The sequence below is a fragment of the Vespula vulgaris genome, chromosome 5, assembly GCF_905475345.1.
Source record: "Vespula vulgaris chromosome 5, iyVesVulg1.1, whole genome shotgun sequence".
Classification (NCBI taxonomy): Eukaryota; Metazoa; Arthropoda; class Insecta; order Hymenoptera; family Vespidae; genus Vespula; species Vespula vulgaris.
In genome coordinates, this window is record NC_066590.1 from 7,782,146 (window position 1) to 7,802,121 (window position 19,976).

General features: G+C 36.6%; 1 protein-coding gene across 2 annotated transcripts in view; it reads right to left on the reverse strand.

Annotated features, from left to right (window-relative positions):
• LOC127063942 (uncharacterized) overlaps window positions 1-19,976 on the reverse strand; it is a 158,499-nt gene that overhangs the window by 35,048 nt on the left and 103,475 nt on the right. For both annotated transcript variants that reach the window (XM_050994298.1, XM_050994299.1), the window contains one exon: window positions 1,836-1,907. In XM_050994298.1, coding sequence (XP_050850255.1) covers window positions 1,836-1,907 — 72 coding nt within the window. The remainder of the gene's footprint in view (window positions 1-1,835; window positions 1,908-19,976) is intronic.

The following is a 19,976-nucleotide window of genomic DNA, read 5'->3' on the forward strand; positions in this document are numbered from 1 at the left end:
TGTGTGTGTATGTAAAAGCGTATACCGCAAAAGTAGTAACTAACGACACGTGGGCAGCGCCGGATCGGATTGGTGCGAGCAAGCCAAGAGTAAATTATTACCGAGCCGCTCAGTGATGCGTCCGAACATGTTAATACATCTCATAATGGGCCCTTTGTCGCGACGTCCACCAACAATGCATTCGTTATAGCTCACAACTACACTTAGAGACACGAGCGCACGCTCCTGCCCACGTTGGGGGCGCGCGCTCATTCGTTCATCTCTCTCTTTCTTTCTCTTTCTCTCTATTTCTCTCTATCTCTGCCTCTCTCGTACACTCGCACGTATTGGACACACCAGGCTCGTTAGCACCTTATTAGCGTCATTCGTATATATATATATGTATGTATGATGTATATCACGAACAAGAAAAAAATTATTCAAAATCGAAATTTCTTCGAGTCAAAATTACACCTCGTCGAGCGCAACTACTTTCTTTTCTCATCTTTTTTCTATTTCATTTTCTTTTACTTTTTCATTAATCTCTTTCATCGCTTCAACGATGATCGAATAAAAGTACAACGCTAGTATTGTTCCCGAATATGCATGGATATCTAGATCGAGTACACCAAAAGTCGTGTCTTGTGGCACGTTCGAGGTTCGAGAAGCCGTTACATATCGATTCGCCTCTGGTGGTCCATTCCGTACTGGAGCAGCCTGTTCTCCTTGTCACAATTTTTCTCCTTTAAAAGGGTCCTGAAACCTGACACCTTCGTGGGTTCTCTTTCTCCTTCCTTTTTATTTTCTTTTCTCTCGTTTTTTCTTCCTTCTATTTTTTGTTACTTTACATTTTCTTTTTTCTTCTTTTCGTCGTCCTTCCCTTATCCTATCCTTCTTTTGCTTCTGTTAAGGGTCCTGCGTACATGTATATAAGCACGTATGTATTTGAGGTAGTTTCCCCCTACTATTTCCCCCTCTCACGAGAGGGGATGCTTCTCGAATGATTTTCTTCGAAAAAGAGAAATGAAATACGCGAGGGAGATCACGTAGTACTACTCTCTTAAAAATCTATAATATAAAGAGAAAAGATACGAAAGAATATCGTGAAACTCTCTAATGTCCTAAAATGCTAACGTTTGTATTTCATTTTTTTCCCTCCTCTTCTCCCGCCATATTCTTTTCGACTCTGATTGGTCTGGTCCGTCTTTGAGATAAGGTCAACTTCATATCCGATCGTTTTATGACTAAGGCTCGACCAATATCCTGGACCTACCAACGTAATCTTTTACGATACAAATGCTGGAAAGATTAAAGAGCTCGAGTAGGATCTTCAGAATATTTCTTTCTCTCTCTTTTTCTTTTCTCTCAAGAGAAAAATGCTTATCTTTCTTTCTTTCTTTCTTTCTTTCTTTTTATCTCTTTTTTCTCTTTTCTCTGCGCGTGTATACGTATCTGTGTATACTGTATGTGTCTATCTTTCTCTGAGAAATTGAATTAGGATTGTCGTGAAAAGAAAGAGAACGAGAGGATGGACTCGTTTCGAGTCGAGAGAAGTCGACTCAAGAGTCACATTTTAATTGCACATTGTGAGGCATTCAGAGAAAGATAGAAAAAGATAAAGAGACCACTCGAATACGACCTCCTACCAACGTTTCGACTCGAGATTTTATCTAAAATTGAATTTCTTTCGTAGCTTTTCGTTAAGGTTTTCTATTCCACTGACCAAATAGAGATATCGTTCTACGAGACGATACCTAAGAAAATCCTTTACTTCTGATTAGGATTTCAACGTTGAAAGAAACAAAACTTACCAAATTAAAAAAGGAAACAAAAAAAAGGAGAATATTAACACTCACCCTCGTACATTTGTGCGTACTGAGGAAAACCAGCAGCCCGTAACCACTTGCAAGCCTCTTGAGCTTCGATTTCTGCGAACAAAAGAAATGAACGATTAAAAGTCTATCCTCGACTTGATCGTCGTCGAATGTACAACTTATTCTTTTTTTAAAATCCATCGTATGTAACTATACATACATACACACACACATATTATTTATATACGTATATACTGAATGATGATAATACCACATTTAAAACTATCTTCTTTTTCTCTTTACTATATACTTGCAAAGAGTAACAAGAAGATTATAAGAAATGTTCTCGTTCCTACGTTTATTGTAACTATATACATATATACATATCTACATAGATACATACACACGAATATATATATATTATATATACGGATATACATACATACGTACGTACATACGCAGGTACAAGTCTTTCTTTTCTCTTAAAAGAATTCTCGACGCTCATTAAACCGGCATCGGTGGAACGAGACGCGCGCGATTTTCTCAATGAGATCGTATCGTTGCGCTGGATGAATGAAGGTTTCGTCGGGAAAAAGCGGCATCCGCGACGAGAAACGCGTTCTTTAGTTCGTGTATCTGCTTGCATACAGGGTGATTAAGTTGAAACGTTTAATACGAACTCGCGAATACATGTAGGTACTTATTTACCAACTTATTTATTTTCTTTCATAAGATTTCTAGTTTCTAAGAAACTTCCTTTCCAAACGAACGTGTTAATAATTGTTGTAACCCACCTACTACCCTATCTCATCTTACCCTATTCCATCTTTTTCTTTCATATATGTACGTACTCGTAACATGTTTATTAAATTTACTTTTTAAGTGATTATTATTCCTATTAAGAATGATAGTTTGATACGTTTCGGGCTATATTTCGATTTCGGAAATTTATGTAATAAAATGGATTGACAGTGATGGACCATTTCGGAAACACCCTGTATATGTGTTTACAGGTACATATGTACAATGTAGGAACGACATCGATGTTCGAGGCCAAAGGGAGAAAAGGAAGAAAAACTTGGAGCTGGACGGAATGCGCTGCGGTACCGCGGATCCGACGACGGCCCATTCAATCGTCAAGGAAGAACGTCGTTGTAGCTCGTTTACTTGTACCCTACTGAGAGAGAAATAAAGAAAGAAAGAAAGAAACGAAAGAGTAAGAGAGAGAGAGAGAGAGAGAGAGAATATACCAAGAGATAGAAAAAGATAGAACATTCGCGTATACATAGCCAACTATTATTTTCAAACTACAACGTAGAGTCATTGTCCCATGCGTTAATAAATCGATCAAGCATAATCGATAAGATCGCCGACATTAATTAGGAACGGGGTTGAGGTTAAATAAGACCAGGGTATACGTACAGAACGATGAAGATATATCTTTGACGTAATTATGCGGAAAAACGTGTACGGGAAAACTTGTCGATGCGGTACGAATCCGAGGTGCCTTACATTCTTTCTACACTGGAATCGACCACCCGTCGAGGTGAAAAGGGAAGATTCCTAGGATCCCGTCGTGCCGATATAACAACTAGTAATTTCGTTTTCGCGAAAGAGAAACGAATAAACATTTTTATATATGTACATATATATGTATATATAAAACTAAGTGAAATACTAAGGGAAACATTATTTTTCTTCCTATTTTACCTCATTCTTATTCCTCTTCATAATTCTTAACTCCGTCTCGTATCCGATAATTTACGCGTGGTTTCTGAACGAACGAGATAAGAGTACAGAGGTAAGAAAGAAAGAGACAGAAAAAGAGAGAGAGAGAGAGAGAGAGAGAGAGAGAGAGAGAGAGAGAGAGAGAGAGAGAGAGAGAGAGAGAGAGAGAGAGAGAGATTGGATGTCCGACCATCGTCGTCTCTCTCCCAGCTTATTTCTAGACGACGAAATCGCACGAAACGGACAAGCGACGTTTCCATAGACGAACGACATGGAAATCCACGATGTCGAGATCGCTTTGCGGTAGGTCGCCGCGTTTAACATCCAGCTCTCCGGTACTGAATAAAGATCTACGTAGGTGTGTCACTTCGTGCGGAATAAAAGGCTGGCGACTGCCGTTGCAACGCACATACGACGTACGTATACAGACGACGCGAGGACAGAAACACGAATGCACTTATATACATGGCTTGGTAGATGCAAGGCCCTTTCGTAAGGAGATTTGCCTTTACGCAATTGAGGCGACAACACCCGGACGCGAGACTCCAGAAACCGGCTACACTTTCCGACCGAATTACCAACGTCTCGCGAATAAACGTCTCGAGTGAGATAAAAGAATGTAAAAGAAAAAGAAAAGAGAGAAAGAGAGAGAGAGAGAGAGAGAGAGAGAGAGAGAGAGGTAAAAAAAAGAGGGGAGGTAATCAGCTGTCTCCCTCGAAACTTTGCAACTAATCGTACCCGCCTCGGGTAAGTTACTTAGGTAACTCTGTAGACAGGTAAATAGTTGTATACATACCTATAGCTACGTATATGTATTAGTATTATGTATGTATAAGAAAAATCAAATGGATCATGTGTTATATCGAAGCATAAAAGTTTAACGCGTTCAGAGATTTCAGATAATGATAAAAGGAATATGGGATGATTATGAGGGAGCATGTTTTAAGTCGAACGATAAATACTGTACTTTCAAGGATAATCAGTTTTCCTTGTAAAGATTCTTCTCGATATCTTTTATCAATTATGGCAGATTAAAGTACGTCCATCACGAATGCAGATTCGTGATCGTTCGAGAAATTTGAAAGAGGCTAGTTCTTTTTGTTAACTCCTCGAAAACAAGTAGGATCGGCCATCGGTAGAAAAATATAATCCAACAAGTGTTGAAGATAGTTGACCCGAATAGAATGAACAATCAGAGTTCGTTTGAAACTTGTCTTCTGGGACACGTACGTGTTTTAAACTTTAACACGTGGATATTGATTAATACCGACAACGAATAAGAAAGAAAAAGGGGAATACATGTTGTTAGGTATGCGTTGTCTTTCGATTCGAGGGACCATAAACTAAGTACGTGCAAAGTCTTTGAAAACTCTCAACGTTTTTCAAACGATCGGTCAAACTTCTCTTCTTCTTTTTCTCCATTCGATCGACGTTGTCTCGGAACGGCCTACTTCGATCACCTCGTTAAACGTTGTCGAGTATGTATGTATATATATATGTATGTATGTATGTATGTATGTATGTATGTATGTATGTATATATGTATGTATGCGCTTAACTGGCTTTGATACTCTTCGAACGTCTCTTCAATAAGAGACAACGATTGGCTCGTAAAACTAATTAAGCCGTTGGCTATTATCATTCTCTTTTTCTTTAATCCGCTCGCATTCGCATAACACTTTTTTAATCAACACAACTTGATAATTAAGACTTGATCATCGCGACATTCCTCGACGAAGATTCGTTCTTTTTCTTTTCTTTTCTTTTCTTTTCTTTTCTTTTCATTTCTTTTCTCTTATTTTTTTCTTTTTCCGATATGATTTTAATCCGCTTAGAGATTTGCACGGTTAATGAAAAGAATAAAAATCCAGAAAAATTCATTGAGAATAATTTTTCTTTCTGTCGCAACCAGATTCTCTAGTTATTAACGTCGTTTTTAATAATTCTCGATAGTTCTCGAAGAAGATAAAAATGAAGATTAAAGGGAAAAAGAAGAAGAAAAAGGGGTAAATACATAAAAATGTTAGAATGATAAAAATGTTAATTATTCATTAACAATGACATCAACGTTCTGTATTAATCAACGACGTCTATGTTTTACTTCGTTGAGAAGAAAAAAAGAAAATAAAAGGAAAGAAATAAGTGGTGTATCCCTGTGACTCGTAACGATAACGAGACGAAGACTGTCGATCCAGTTGTCTCACATCGACGTGGGCCATTTAATTAACGTCGATCCTTCTCTTGAATCGATGTAATCCCACAAGGAGAAGGAATCATTCGGTATAAATGAAACAAGTAACGACGACGACCTGCTTAAGACTTCGTTTTTACATTTACATACATTTTCTTATTCGCGTTTTAAACTTCTCGGTGACGGTGATAATCGAATATACGCGAATACCATTAAAATTATTATTGATTGCAATTTTATTTCGATTAATAAGATAATAAGAATGATTAATGATTATTTAATCGTACTTAATATTTATACGTATTTAATATATCAATATTTATTATTAAATGATGTATATTATTTAAATGATGTATATTATTTATGATGTACATTATTTTGTATGTATATTATTTAAAATGTATATTATTTAAAAAATGTAAAAAAATTATTTATTTATTTATTTATTTATTTATTTATAAAAAGTAAGATGATCGAGAATGATTGATTTTATATACGTCGAGTATAATACATTGGTGTTAAATTAGAAAGAGAAATAAATATGAATGAAAATAGGACAAATCGATCGACCGAGAGGATGAAATTTTTCAATGAAATTTAGTATAATAATCACGAGGTTAATTAGTATGTTAATTGAAGTGGACGCTTTCTTTTTCTGGAAAGTGTGCCAACGACGTATACGCATGTACTTACGAGATATCTCTTCTATCGAGTTCGTTCGTGATCAATTAATGTTAACCTCATGGCTGACTTTATCACCGTCCTTGAGAAGGATAACGTATTCGTAAAATAAGGATATAAATAGAGAAAAGTTTCTTTTTTCCTAACGAAACGTCGTGACACGTTAGTTTGATAGTTCTTAACGAAGAAAAAAGAAAAAAAAAAAGAAAAGAAAAAGTAGAAAGAAAATCGACGTTAAATGCAAAGAAAGGGTCTCGCGTTCTACTCTTTCTCCATATTGTCCTTTTATCTCTCGAATTTATGTATAAACAAACGTAGAATGTAAAATCCACGGGTGACTATCGTATACATGCAAATGCGAAGTGTCTCGTTTCTATCTAAGTGCTCTTAAAAATCGCTATTCAAATTCTTTGAAAGATAAAGAAACTCGACGTATATTTTCTTAAGGATTCTTGTTCGTATAAAACATCGCACAATGATCGAGAATCAATTAATAACAATGCAAGAATCGATGTATTTCGAGCAGTATCAAACGTAATAACAACGAAGGTATAAACTTTATAAAGCAAGACAAAATTAAAGAAGCAAAAAAGAAAACAATAAGCAAACGAGTGTAAAATTTTGTCGTGAGACATTTAACGAGCCGTTTGTCCTGCACTTACATATATATATATATATATATATGCATACATTCTATATACACATACGTAAATACATGATGTAACTTTTCTTGCGATCACCAGGAAGAACCTTACGTTTCGAGTATATGTAAGATCGTTATGAGAAGGAACGCGATTCGTGTAGGGTCGTGTGGGCGAATTATAATGAGATGAACTATCGACTCTGAACGTTAGAGAAAAAAAAGAAAAGAAAGAAAACAGAAAAAAGAACAGAAAAGAAAAGAAAAAAAAAAAGAAAAATTCACCTTCCACCCCACCGTAATACCGGATAACGCATGGAATCGATGTTACGGTGTGTTACTTGCGCGAACAATAGAGGTGAAAGGTAAGATGAATCGTGGAACTCGCTTCTTCTTCTTCTTGTCCCTTCGATATATCGCGATACACTCGTTTATTTACCTCCCTCCTCCCCCATTTCACTTCCTCTGTACTCCTTTTATCGTTTCTCGAGCGTGTCTCGCACATATGTATGTACTTAAGTACTTACGTACGTAAGTACGATTCGATTTTATCTTTCTGTCTCCGTTTCTCTCTCTTTCTCTCTTTTCTACTCTTCTACTTGCTAGGATTTATGTCGTCGTTTCATGACGATCGATGATTCATTAAATCGCTAACGACATAACTGAAAAGTTTCGATCGAAAGGTTTCATAGATTGTCGTGTTTAATCCTTTAATTGGATAATTTGTATAATTAGTTAATAGAATAATTAATAAAATGTATTTGTATAATTGGTGAATAATTGATTAATAGAATGGTGAAACTGTAATTAAATAAAAATGCAATAAAAAGATTAAAAATAATAGTATACATAGATACCTACTTCGATATATGTATATATATATATTTTTTTTAATTATATTACGAGGAACAAAAAACGAACGATATATCTCTTTGTTAATTTCTGTTTTCTTTTTTTATCGTTATTAATCGATCTTCCTCGAACGAACGAATTAATTAATTGATCCACGTTTCGTAAAAAGAAGGATCGATGGAGTAACGAAGTGAACCACGAAAAATAGCAAGAAATAAACTTGCATGCATTGCACGCGTAGGTCGAGAGCGGGACAAAAAAGAGGGAAAAAAAGAGAGAGAGAGAAAAAAAGGACGGAATAGGTCCTTATAGGGAAAAGTGCAGGGCTCGAACTTCGATAATTAACGCTCGGAGAATCCCAAGAGAAGATACACGCGTTGTTATCTATAAATAATAAAATCGATGTTCCTTCGATACATTACCAAACGAGTATCACGAGATGGCCTTGTTCGCTTTAAACGATAAAAAAGAAGAATAAGAAGAAGAAGAGTGTAGCAATCACCGTCAACTAAACTTTTCTTCATACTTCGTCTTCTTTTTTGAAACTTTTTGATTGAAATTCGTTCAACATTTGTAAGTAGAAAATTCTTCAGTTAACTTGTTCCAAAGAAAAAAGAAAAAAGAAAAAAGAAAAGAAGAAGAAGAAGAAGAAAATAAAATAAATCAAACCATTCGATCATCAAAGAAAGCATTGCACCATTCAATTCTATATTTCACGATTCATTCATCCAAAACTCTCTGTATTTCTTTTATTTTTTAATTCAAATAAATCTCATACATTAATCACGTTTATACCGATCGAAAGTATCTCTCTCTCTCTCTCTCTCTCTCTCTCTCTCTCTCTCTCTCTCTCTCTCTCTCTCTCTCTTTCTCTGGTTAACGGTTTAAAAAGAAAAAGGATTACGGAGCATTATGTGCGGCATATTATACGAACCTTGAAACGCAGATCATCATCTCGTATTGGCGAGCCGTGTCAAGTTTACCGGTTAGCCTTCCTTTTCTTTCAGTTAACAATGAAACTTGAAAAGGATACCTTTCGTGCTCGCCTCCGATAACGTTCTACGGTGTGACATAGAAAGGTGAAAAGAAAAAAAAAAAAAAGGAAAAAGAAAAAAAAATAAAACAGGAAAAAGAAATCAAAGAAACGAGAGTAAGTAAGTACACAAATCGTTTAACTCGTTTTTTACGCATGGCGAACGGAGATGACTATGTCGAATGAAATGTACGAAAAATAATAAAGATAAATGATAACGACGAGTGGTAAAACGAGTAATACTGCCCTGATACTAAGTTTCTCTCTCTCTCTCTTTCTTTTTCTCTCGCTCTTTCTTTTTTATCTCTTTTGTTATAGCGATTACAGGAATATCGGAGTTGGTTTATCCATTAATATATTTTCTTCGTCTCTTGGATAATTCAAATGATCCGCTTGTAGTAACCTTTGTTACGAAGTTACGAGCTATCGCAAACGAGCCGAATGGTTGACAATGATTAAAACTACCGTTACGCGTCCGTTCATTTTCCTAACGAAATCTCGTTAGAGATTCTCTTTTACATACTTTTTTTTCTCTCTCTCTTTTTTTCTCTCTCTCCCACGCGATATAAAATCGTTTGGTTATTTTGATCGTCCTGGTAAAACGTAATACCTTCTTTCGGCTAACAATCTCTTTCAAACGAACGAAGGAGAATTCGTTCTGTAATAAGAAAATCGATAACACGAGGAGTACTAATAAGAAGAGGGATAAAAGAAGGAAGAGGAGAAGAAGAAGAAGAAGAAGAAGGAAAAGAAAATAAAAAGAAACAAAAAAAAAACGAAGAAAATGACGACTGCAAAGGCCACCAAAGAGGATTCCACTATCTTCGTTGTAGAAAGAGAAAAGGAATCTTGTAAGAAGAAAATATGTAAAGAACAGAGAAAATATCCGCGATAAAATATCCTTCGTACTCACGGACCATTTGTCTCTTTACTTACCGACCGTACCCTCCCGTAAATTCCCTCCCACGAATACCATAAAATCCATTTATCTCCGGCATCGTGAGATATAAAAGTAAGGCGTCCTCGAGCATCGTCAAAATTTACGCTCTAATAGGGGTAGTCGAATCCTTTTATTTCGCGACAATAATGGTTAGGTTAAGGGAAGAAAATGAAGAACAAAGAAGAAAAACAAAAAGAGAGAGAGAGAGAGAGAGAGAGAGAAAAGAAAAAAGAAAAGAAAAAAGAAATCAATTACGCGTTTTACCAGCCGCTAAGTGTATACCTTGTTTAAGAGGCTCCTCTTTCCATCTCTCTCTCTCTCTCTCTCTCTCTCTCTCTCTCTCTCTTTCTCTCTTTCTGTCTTTCTCTTTCTCACATAAGAAACTCTCGAGTAACAGCAAGGGCCACGGTAGTAGGTCGTAACTCCAATGGTGAGTCCGTTACACCTTGTCGTGCCTCCTCGTACTACGAAAACTGCCACTGTGGGCGTTCGTTGTCGCTCATTAACGAGGCCGCTTTTTGTTACACCGAAAAGCACGGTAAAACCTGTCGCGAACAAACGCGGAACCGACTATTCGTGCTCTTGGAAGGTATCCAGATGCTGCCGCCAGAGTCTCTGGATCCAACGGTGAAACGACGAACGGGATAGTACGAGAGACTAATTAGCGCCGGCGATTAAGCGTTTCTCGCTTCTCCCGCTACTCTTTCTATCTCTCTTTAACTCTTCTATAACTCTTCATTTATACTCGTGCCTGCCTAAGAAGAAGCACGTCAACGTGTAATTGAAAGAACGTTTTGCTCTATCTCATTTTCTCTTTCTCTCTTTCTAACTCTTAATTTTGTATATTCTATGAAAACTCATCGATCACGTATCACGTTTTAAACTCAAATAAATCATTAACTGACTTCCCGAAGCGCTCGATAAATACAATGTATTATATATATATATACATATATATCCACAATATATCGTCTATCCTTTCTTAAATAAATCATCATCCTTCGTTTATTTTTTCCTCTTCGCCTTTCTACGATTTATGAATCATTACTCTACGATCTATAACTCTTATTACCTATCAGAAATTAATTTTACCGAGTCTCGAATATTTTGATGATCGTTGAAGAAAAAGAAAAAGAAAAAGAAAAAGAAAAAGAAAAAAGGAAAAATAGAAGAAGAAGAAGAAGAAGAAGAAGAAGAAGAAGAGGAAAAGCAACGATCGTGTTCTAAAACGGATGAGGATCGCTAACTTCCTGGAAGGAAATCTAAAATCTACTGTAGGAACGTGCCAAGATGGAAGAGGAAAAGAGAAAGAATGAAAGAAAAAAAGAAAAAGAAAGAAAGAGAGAGAGAGAAGGAGATAGAGAAAGGGGTAGGAAGAAGGAAAAGATGAAGAGAGACGAGAAGCACGCGTTTCCGCATCGTCGTTGAAAGGTGGGTGTTTGTCGCCAGACATCGTGATTACAAGCGCTTGCCAAAGCTTTCACCCATTGTTCCGAATAATTATTCTTCTTGGAGACGTCCGTTCTACAAAACCGTTAATCCTACGCTCGACGACGCTTAAATCAACTACTTTTAATCAAGTCTACTTTATGCGTTCGAATTATTTTTATCGCTTTTTAGAAATGGAGACTTTCAAGAAGATAGACAAAGAAGTAGAACTGGAGCGGGGTGATAAAAGAAGGAAAGAAAAAGAGAAGGAGGGAAAGGAAAGAGAGAGAGAGAGAGGATCGAGTGCATCGAATAGTAAAAGCTCGCACCAGTTTCGGTGTTATAGGGAAATCACTTTGCGGAAATACGAGGCGATAGGATGAGGTTAGTTACAACGGACGAGACGAGTACTGAATCGTAACTAACGATTCTAGGAATGACTTTCCCGTGGTTCGTTACTTGCGCGCAATTTAAACTGCAAATTGATGCCGGACGCTTCCGTAAGACCTTCTTATGATTATTCTCCTAATGCTTTGATACGGCCCCCTTTTTGAAACGCTACTCGAGTGTCATCGTCTGATGGTTATAATGGAAGAAAATGAAGGGAAAAAAAAGAAAAGAAAAGAAAAGAAAAATATGTCGCGGAAGAAGAGCAAACTCAACGAGCAACGAATACATGCACATAATCGACCAATGGACGTTCGAAGAACAAATTTTATTCAACATACTTTTTTCCACAGTACCAAATCAACATGATACATATGTACGTGTGTGTTGTGTGTGTATTCCAAACAGAAATTTTTCTTTCGTGTCGTTAAAAAGAGAGAGAGAGAGAGAGAGAGAGAGAGAGAGAGAGAGAGAGAGAGAGAGAGAGAGAGAGAGACCACCCTGAAAATCTCGTTCCTTGGATCCTGCGTGGTGCACGCGGATTATTTTGAAAGCGAGTCACGAACACGTATATCCGAGTGCGCCGATACGTTGCTGCTTCTGCTGCTGATGAAAAGGAGAAAAAGACCTTACGAGGAGGTCTTGGCTCTTAGGAAGAAAAGAAATAAAAGCCGAAATCGTGAGAGACGCACGACGGACGACGACGAATCGAAATAAAGAACTTTCGTTTCTCCCCTTGCTTTTTTCATTCTTCCTTTCTTTCTTTCCCTTCTTTTCTTTTTTTTGTTTTTTACAATTAAAAATTCTATCGTTCATGTGACAAATATAACTACGTGATAAATTAAACAATTTATCAATTGATTATTTTCACTTACAATTACCTTGACCTTTCCTGTTGTATACATATATATATATACATGTATATATACACACATACATATACATATAACATATTACATACAGATACACGTACACTTATGGATAAAATGTTTCAAGGAAGGAAACAATATTTAACTTGTTTCACGTGGCTCCACAGGAAGCTACAGAGAAAAAGAGAGAGAGAGAGAGAGAAAGAGGATATGGAGAGCACCATGCTGCGTCGTTACGTTTCTCTTCCCACGGCGTTCGTAAAACACCTTGTGCGTGTGCGAACATACATATATAAACGTAAGCGCATATTCTCGTTATACAAGCGTATACGTATAAGTATATAGAAGAGACACATATTTATGTACACATAAATACGTATACATGAGTACGCGTATGCACGTATATAACGGATGTGATCTCTCTCTCTCTCTTTCTCTTTCTCGTAAACGTGCACACACACACACACTTTCATAAACGACAATAAGGCGTGATAATGCAAGCTCCGAAACGTTTAGTCATCGCGGCACTTCAAACTGCTCTTATGGACGATGAACCTCGTACTTACGTCATTTTTCTCGAGGATTCAATCTAGCGAGATAAATGCGCCCATCTCTCTCTCTTTCTTCCTCTTTCTTTCTTTCTTTCTTTCTCTATCTCTATCTCTATCTCTCTCTCTCTCTCTCTCTGTCTTTCTCTTTCTATTCCTCTTTCTCTTTCTCTGTTATATACGAATACACACCGACCAGCGTATCATTATCGTAACACCGTTTCGAAGAAACTCTATTACACGAACTAGTTCGCCTGTTAACTTACGACAGAATAACGTTCCGTGTTTGAGGTAGGTCAAGCGAGTCTTCCATGTGAGCAGGAAGAAGAAATTCTTCTTCAAGAACGAAAAGAATAATGATCGACTTGAGAGTATACCGTTCAAAGGGGATAGAAAAAGGTATTTTTAAAGGAAAAGTCGGAAGCCGTTCTGTTCTCCGTTATCTGTGAAACGAATGTACGATGGAAAAGAAGAGGAAGGAAACAAATATGAGGATGGAGAGCAGATGGTTACTCGGAAGGATTTCAAGGAAGACAGAGAGAAAGAGAGAATGAGAGAAGATTCATCTCTTCGCGAAGTTCTTACTTTTCTTACTTCCACGCTCTCCTTCGCACGCGGTAGAATTTATAATTTAGTGCGTGCCATGCTGAGTTACGGCAAAGCGTAATGATATTTCGACTCTCTTGGTAAACGAGAGAGAAGGAGAGAGAGAGAGAGAGAATAAGAAAGAAAGAAAGAGAGAGTATCCTAAGATTCACGAGAACGATATTTCATTCTCCGAACTAGACTGGAGACTCTATTTTCCGATGTATCTGGAGTGAAGGATCTAAATATAGCGATAGGTACGTTTTCTCTTTACACGAAAGAAAGAAAGAAAGAAAGAAAGAAAGAAAGAAAGAAAAGTTTCATTTACTTTGATTCGAATCACCAGAAAATTATTAAAGAATGAACGATCTACAATACGTTTATATGCAAAGTATCTAGCACATGAAAATAATAGTAAAATATTGAATAGAACGTAATCTATTAATCTCGACTATGCTATGACAAACGTATCAACCTGATCGATTTCGAAAGTTGACAGAGAACATTAGGAAAAAGAAAGAAACGAACTAAGCAAAAAAAAAAAAAGAAAGGAAAAGAAAAAATGAAAACTTGCGTGGGAATGAACTTTCTCGGCGTGTTTATCATCTGGTGCAATGATCCGCACGTGCATCGTAATACTCTATGCACTGGTAATTAGTAACGACTTCGGAGCGAGTTGAAGGTGTAGTAAAAAATATTTCGAACTCTAAAGACCCCACCGGCAACGGTAACAACACCGGCAACGGCAACAGCAACGACTGGCGGTGGCAAGCAATAATACAACACCATGAGAGACACACTACGAGGGTAGTACCGGCATACTCGAACGCGGCTCGGTTGATTTACGAGAAAACGAGATCGATAATTAGAAGGCGGCGAGCGAGCTTGTCGTCGAGTTTTTTATCTCCTCCCCCGCGTCACAACGTTAACTCGCCAGAACGGATATATTTCGATTGGTAGTAGTGGTATCGTGAGCGACAGGCCTCGTCGATTCTTCCGGCTGAAGGAAGGAGAGCTCGTATGTACGTACGTGGATATATACGTACATATATACGTACGTACGAATGTATGAATGTACGTATGTAGAGACGACGTGCTGAGAACAAACGATAATGCTCTGTCGCGATTGGAAAATTAGTCGGGCGTCGATTCGTCGGACAATTCGACGAGTCGAAACCACCGCCATGTTCAAATAAGACACCTATTCGCTGACAATGATTAATTTCCTTTCGTAGATCTTGCCGTGAGATTACAAAGCGAGTAGACTCGTTGTTACTCTATCTTTCTTTCTTTCTTTCTTTCTTTCTTTCTTTTTTCTTTCTTTCTTTCATTCTCGTTTTACTCACGATGATCGGACCTACTAACACGCACAGAACCGATCCGTTACTCGAAAGTGCATGGAAGCATTAAATCGGTCGTAGTTCCCGAACTCGAGGCGTCAAAACGAATCGATCATCGTAAAACGAAGGTGTTACAACGAGAGAGCTCTTTCTCAAGCTCGCCTCGAGGTGAAAGTCACGATCCTTGCGCTACGAAATACTCCTTAAAGGAGCAACAAGTAACTTCACGTATGTATTAGTGACGGCTACGCTGCACCGTAATAGACAAATATATATATATGTATATACGTATATACACAGAACACATACCACACATTCTTCGAACACAGACCTCATTCTAATCCTAATTCTCTAATCATCTTACGTTAATCCCTTTCCCTTTTTCCCTATTCTTTCCCTTTTCTTTCATTTTTTCCTACCTGGCGATGCACGAATTTCTACGAAAAATAAAATTACCTTAATTATATTCACAAATAAAACGGGAACCATAGATCAATAAGTAAGGTCCCAGACAGATTACGAACAAGTAACTGGAATCTTTCAGGAACTTTTTTTAACTATACGTATTATTTACTTTTGGATACGGCATTAGTAATTAGATAGGGTGATACAGGTACGAATGCAAGTTTAAAAATCCTCGATATTTGCTATTTACTGTTAATACTTCTCCAACAATTTTACCTCTAATATAAACATAAAAACAAAAAGAATCGTTGAGAGAGACAGGCAGTCTAGCAAATGATCTCGACTAATCTTAGCCAAGACGTAACGAAGATATAAACCAACCGCTTCTAAGTTCGTCTAATACATACGTACATACATATGTATTAAATAAATCAGCATTGATTTCATATTCGGCAGCTATTATTTTACTCAATGTTCATATATATGTGCGTGTGTGTGCGTTCGTATGTACATTCGATTAAGAAAAAGAGGATCGAGTTATCGGCCATCGAGACGCGTCGATGCTTTGATCTTCGAGTATACTCGAGAAGAGTAATCGTACACTAGGAAGATAACACCTTCGAAATTAGAATCTTTCGATGCTGATGAGCTCGAGAGTCGCGAATAGTAACATCGTTCAAATCGATATTCTCTTTGTAAAAAAAATTATTAAAATTAATTTATTTGAAAATGAATCTTGCGAGTAATGCTTAACAACATTTAACGCGTTAAATGGATTTAATGTCAAAAGAAAATGATTAAAAGGTTTATATTATATAATACGTGATGTAAACGTGTTCTTGTAGTGATTCGTGCCTTGATCGAATTCGATTTGTCGAGATTAAACGTTTTCATACTCTCTCTCTCTCTCTCTCTCTCTCTCTCTCTCTCTCTCTCTCTCTCTCTCTTTCTTTCCATCTTATTCAATCCCTTACGAGGAAATTTTAGTTACGGTGGAACGTGCGCCTAAAAGGCGATTCAATTAAACGCAATAAAAGCCGTGTTAATGCAAATCCAGGTCGGCGTATATATCGCAAATAATACAGTTCATTAGTAAACGGTCTCGTCGTGTTCGCCCGTGCGAGCGGTTGTTTGCCGATACCGTGGCTTCGCGTTGCTCTCTCGAGAAGAGTTGCGTGTACGCATATTCAAATGAGATATACGACTGTGAGCAGCATATAGCTTCTATATATAAGCGCACGCGAAACTCGAGGGACCGTGAAGATCGACTCCTTCTCTTTCTTTTCCTCCTCCTCCTTCTTCTTCTTCTTCATCTTCTTCTTCGTCTTCTTCTTTATCTTCTTCTTCGTCTTCTTCTTCATCTTCCTTTTCATCTTCCTCTTCCTTCTCTGAGCACCGTATTACTTTCCGAATTAACGTCGTATCTTTCGACTTCTTTCGTTCAATCGAAAAACGATAAACTTGTTTGATCTTCGATTAATTTTTTTCAATTATTTTTTAATAAACGAAGAAATGATTATATCTTATATTTAATACCCTTACCTACGTTAATCCATTTAAGGTTAATACGATATATTATTCATTTAATACGTAATGAAGGTATCACGTATTTGTCGAAAATAAAATAGTATCATTCAATTTGAAAATAATCAAATTTTAAGGATATTTTTATGAGAGAGATATTCTCGCGATTGGATACGTTCGATTAAATTTTCGTGGATAATCGAACAATTTCTTTCTTTAAATTTAATTTGCAGGATGAATAAATTTTTAATATTCTTTTTCTTCAGAATTGGGTTAAACGTTAAAAAAAAAAGGTTAGCAGCTTTCGTTATCTCTCTCTCTAAAGATATTTCGAGTAGGATTAGAAGGTGCAAAGGAATATTTGTTTTTTCTTACGTCTTCGATTTAGTTTAGTTTTCTAAGAGATCACGTTTTCTAAGTACGATGTATTCGATTGATTTACAAAATATCTCGTGAATTAGGTAGGTTAATATATACGTATGTTTAAGGGTTTCTGACCTCTTGGGTGGTCCGAATTTTACAGGCGCCACGTTATAAGGCAGACACGCGGGATTCGCCTCGGAGCATTACGTGTTATGCTAATTATTCCGAACATACCGTCATAAATATCTCGTTATTACTCCTCCTCGTAAATAAAACGGTAACGTGCGGCACCGACGAAACGATATTGCGGACGGTTAGACTGTAAAAGAAGAAAAGGGAAAGAAAGAGAGAAAGACGATGAAAGAAGAAAGAGAGAAACGCGTCCTTTGTTCATTTATTTCACGAGGAAAACAAAAAGTGTGTTCAGCAGCACGAGCACACAATATTTACACAAAGTTTTTAAAAGTCTATATTCGCAAAAGCCACGGAATCTTATAAAAAAATCATACCTTATGGGTTACCTTCCTCCATTCGTAGAGTTATAAGAGTATTTAATGAAAACTCGATCGTAATTAACGTGATTTAGAAATTCCAAGAGCTATAGAGGAAAAAGAAAATGAGACATGAGAGGAGAATAATTAAATTAGTAAAAAGATGTGGTAGGTTATTAAAATAAAGTCGGTTCAGATTTGAAAGAGCACCGGATTTCCTGCGCTCTTCTCGTTACGAATAACGAAACTCCATCGTGATTAAAGGGAAGGGTTAAACCGACGAACTTTCTTCTTTAAAATGTCAGAGTTCAACTGACAATGTGTCCCGACGGACGATTATTTCTACGAGCTTTATTTTAATTCTTTCTTTCTTTTTTTTTTTCTTTGTTTCGCGTGAACGTTAACAGAGAATGTCTTTAACTGATATCGTTGTGTCATCGTCGTCGTTGTAATAGAGTAACGACAAGGAAGTTTTCGAAAAACCCTTTGTCCCTTACTAGATCGCATTTTCCCTTCGCTTTGTTCGATCTGAATAACGATTGAAATTCCTGGAAAATCTCATTACTCCGTTTCTACGTTCCATTACACTCTATAAAACAACCCTGTCGTTTACAAAATTACAAACTCTTCTACTTCTTACTCGAACGCGATAATATTGAATTGCTCGTTACAACATGACACAAAGTATCAAAGAATATTCAAAATTGAATCTCGTAAACGTTTTATTCATGAAATGTTTTCACCTAAGAAAAGCTTTTTTACAACGATAAAAATATATGTCGTATTTATCGGAGAAAACTTGTGCGACATTGATGTCGATAAATTCATATAAAAAAGGCGCAAAAATACTCGCCGATAAAAATATTCGAAATATTGTCGAGTACGTGAGAGAAGAAAAAAGGGAAAACGATATCAATACGTATGAATGTACGCGCATGATTTACATATGTATTGCAGCTACCACATGACGTGTAATCATCGGTGATGAAAAGAAGAAAGATGCAAAAACGCACAAGCACGATGTCGGCAAACGATTTTCTCCTTTTTCTATTACGAAAATGATATATCCTAAAGGCACGTACTGTCCTATAACGAGAAATCGATTTTATCTATGACTGACTTTGAAATTTGAACTTAACAAAATTCTAAGTAGGTATAAACTTTCTACTAGATTCAGACTACTAACACTCGTTCATAAGGCCTAGTAAGTTAAAAGTTTAAGTTAAAGCCGGCTTAACTTCGTGATCCTATTGCGATCTACAATCAGAATGTAACATATATCGTTGGGATAATCGAATCGAAAAGGGACAAAGAACGAATGATTCGTGGTGACTCGTGATGAAAATTCTCCCTTCGAGCTAACTCCCTTGTTGTCTCCTTTGTTCGGTCCTCTCTAATTTCGTTCTAATCGATTTTGATTCACGATGTAAGTATAAAGTTTATACGTGAATAATCCGTTGATACATGATCCCGAAAATAGAATAGAATTTTTATTATCTCTATTATCCATTGTTATTCCCTCGATATTAAAATGTTATTATTATTATCATTACATAGAAAAGTAATAATATAAAATCATATTTCCAGAGAAAGGAATTTGCCGAAAGAAAATATGAATAAATTATATAATAAAATAATCCAACCGTATAATCTGCGTTATACAATTGATATAAAATATATTATATTAATATATATTATATTAATATATTAATATATATTATATTAAAATAAAATCCTCTGGATTTTTCCAACATTTATCGTTTATACGTATAACGATATAATTTGGATTATCGAAATTTACGAATATTATATAACTTCTGACTACCGTAGAGATAAACCAACGATTTTATATCCCGATGTAACGAATTAAACGGAGCAAGCTACGTACATACATACGTACATACATATGTACCTACATACGTATATACATACATACATACATATATATGTATTTATATTCGTACGATCCGGTAAATACGTACAAACGTGCATACAACGTCACTCGTATGAAACTAACAACCTCTTGAATATACGCTCACACAACATGCATAGCCACATATACAGACGACGTAGAAACATAGACGTGTAGATAGTAGAAACATGAAGGTACGTGTATAGTAACGAAGTAGGACGAGTCAACGTATCGCCTTTCCCTCGAAATTCGTAGGTGGCGAGTGA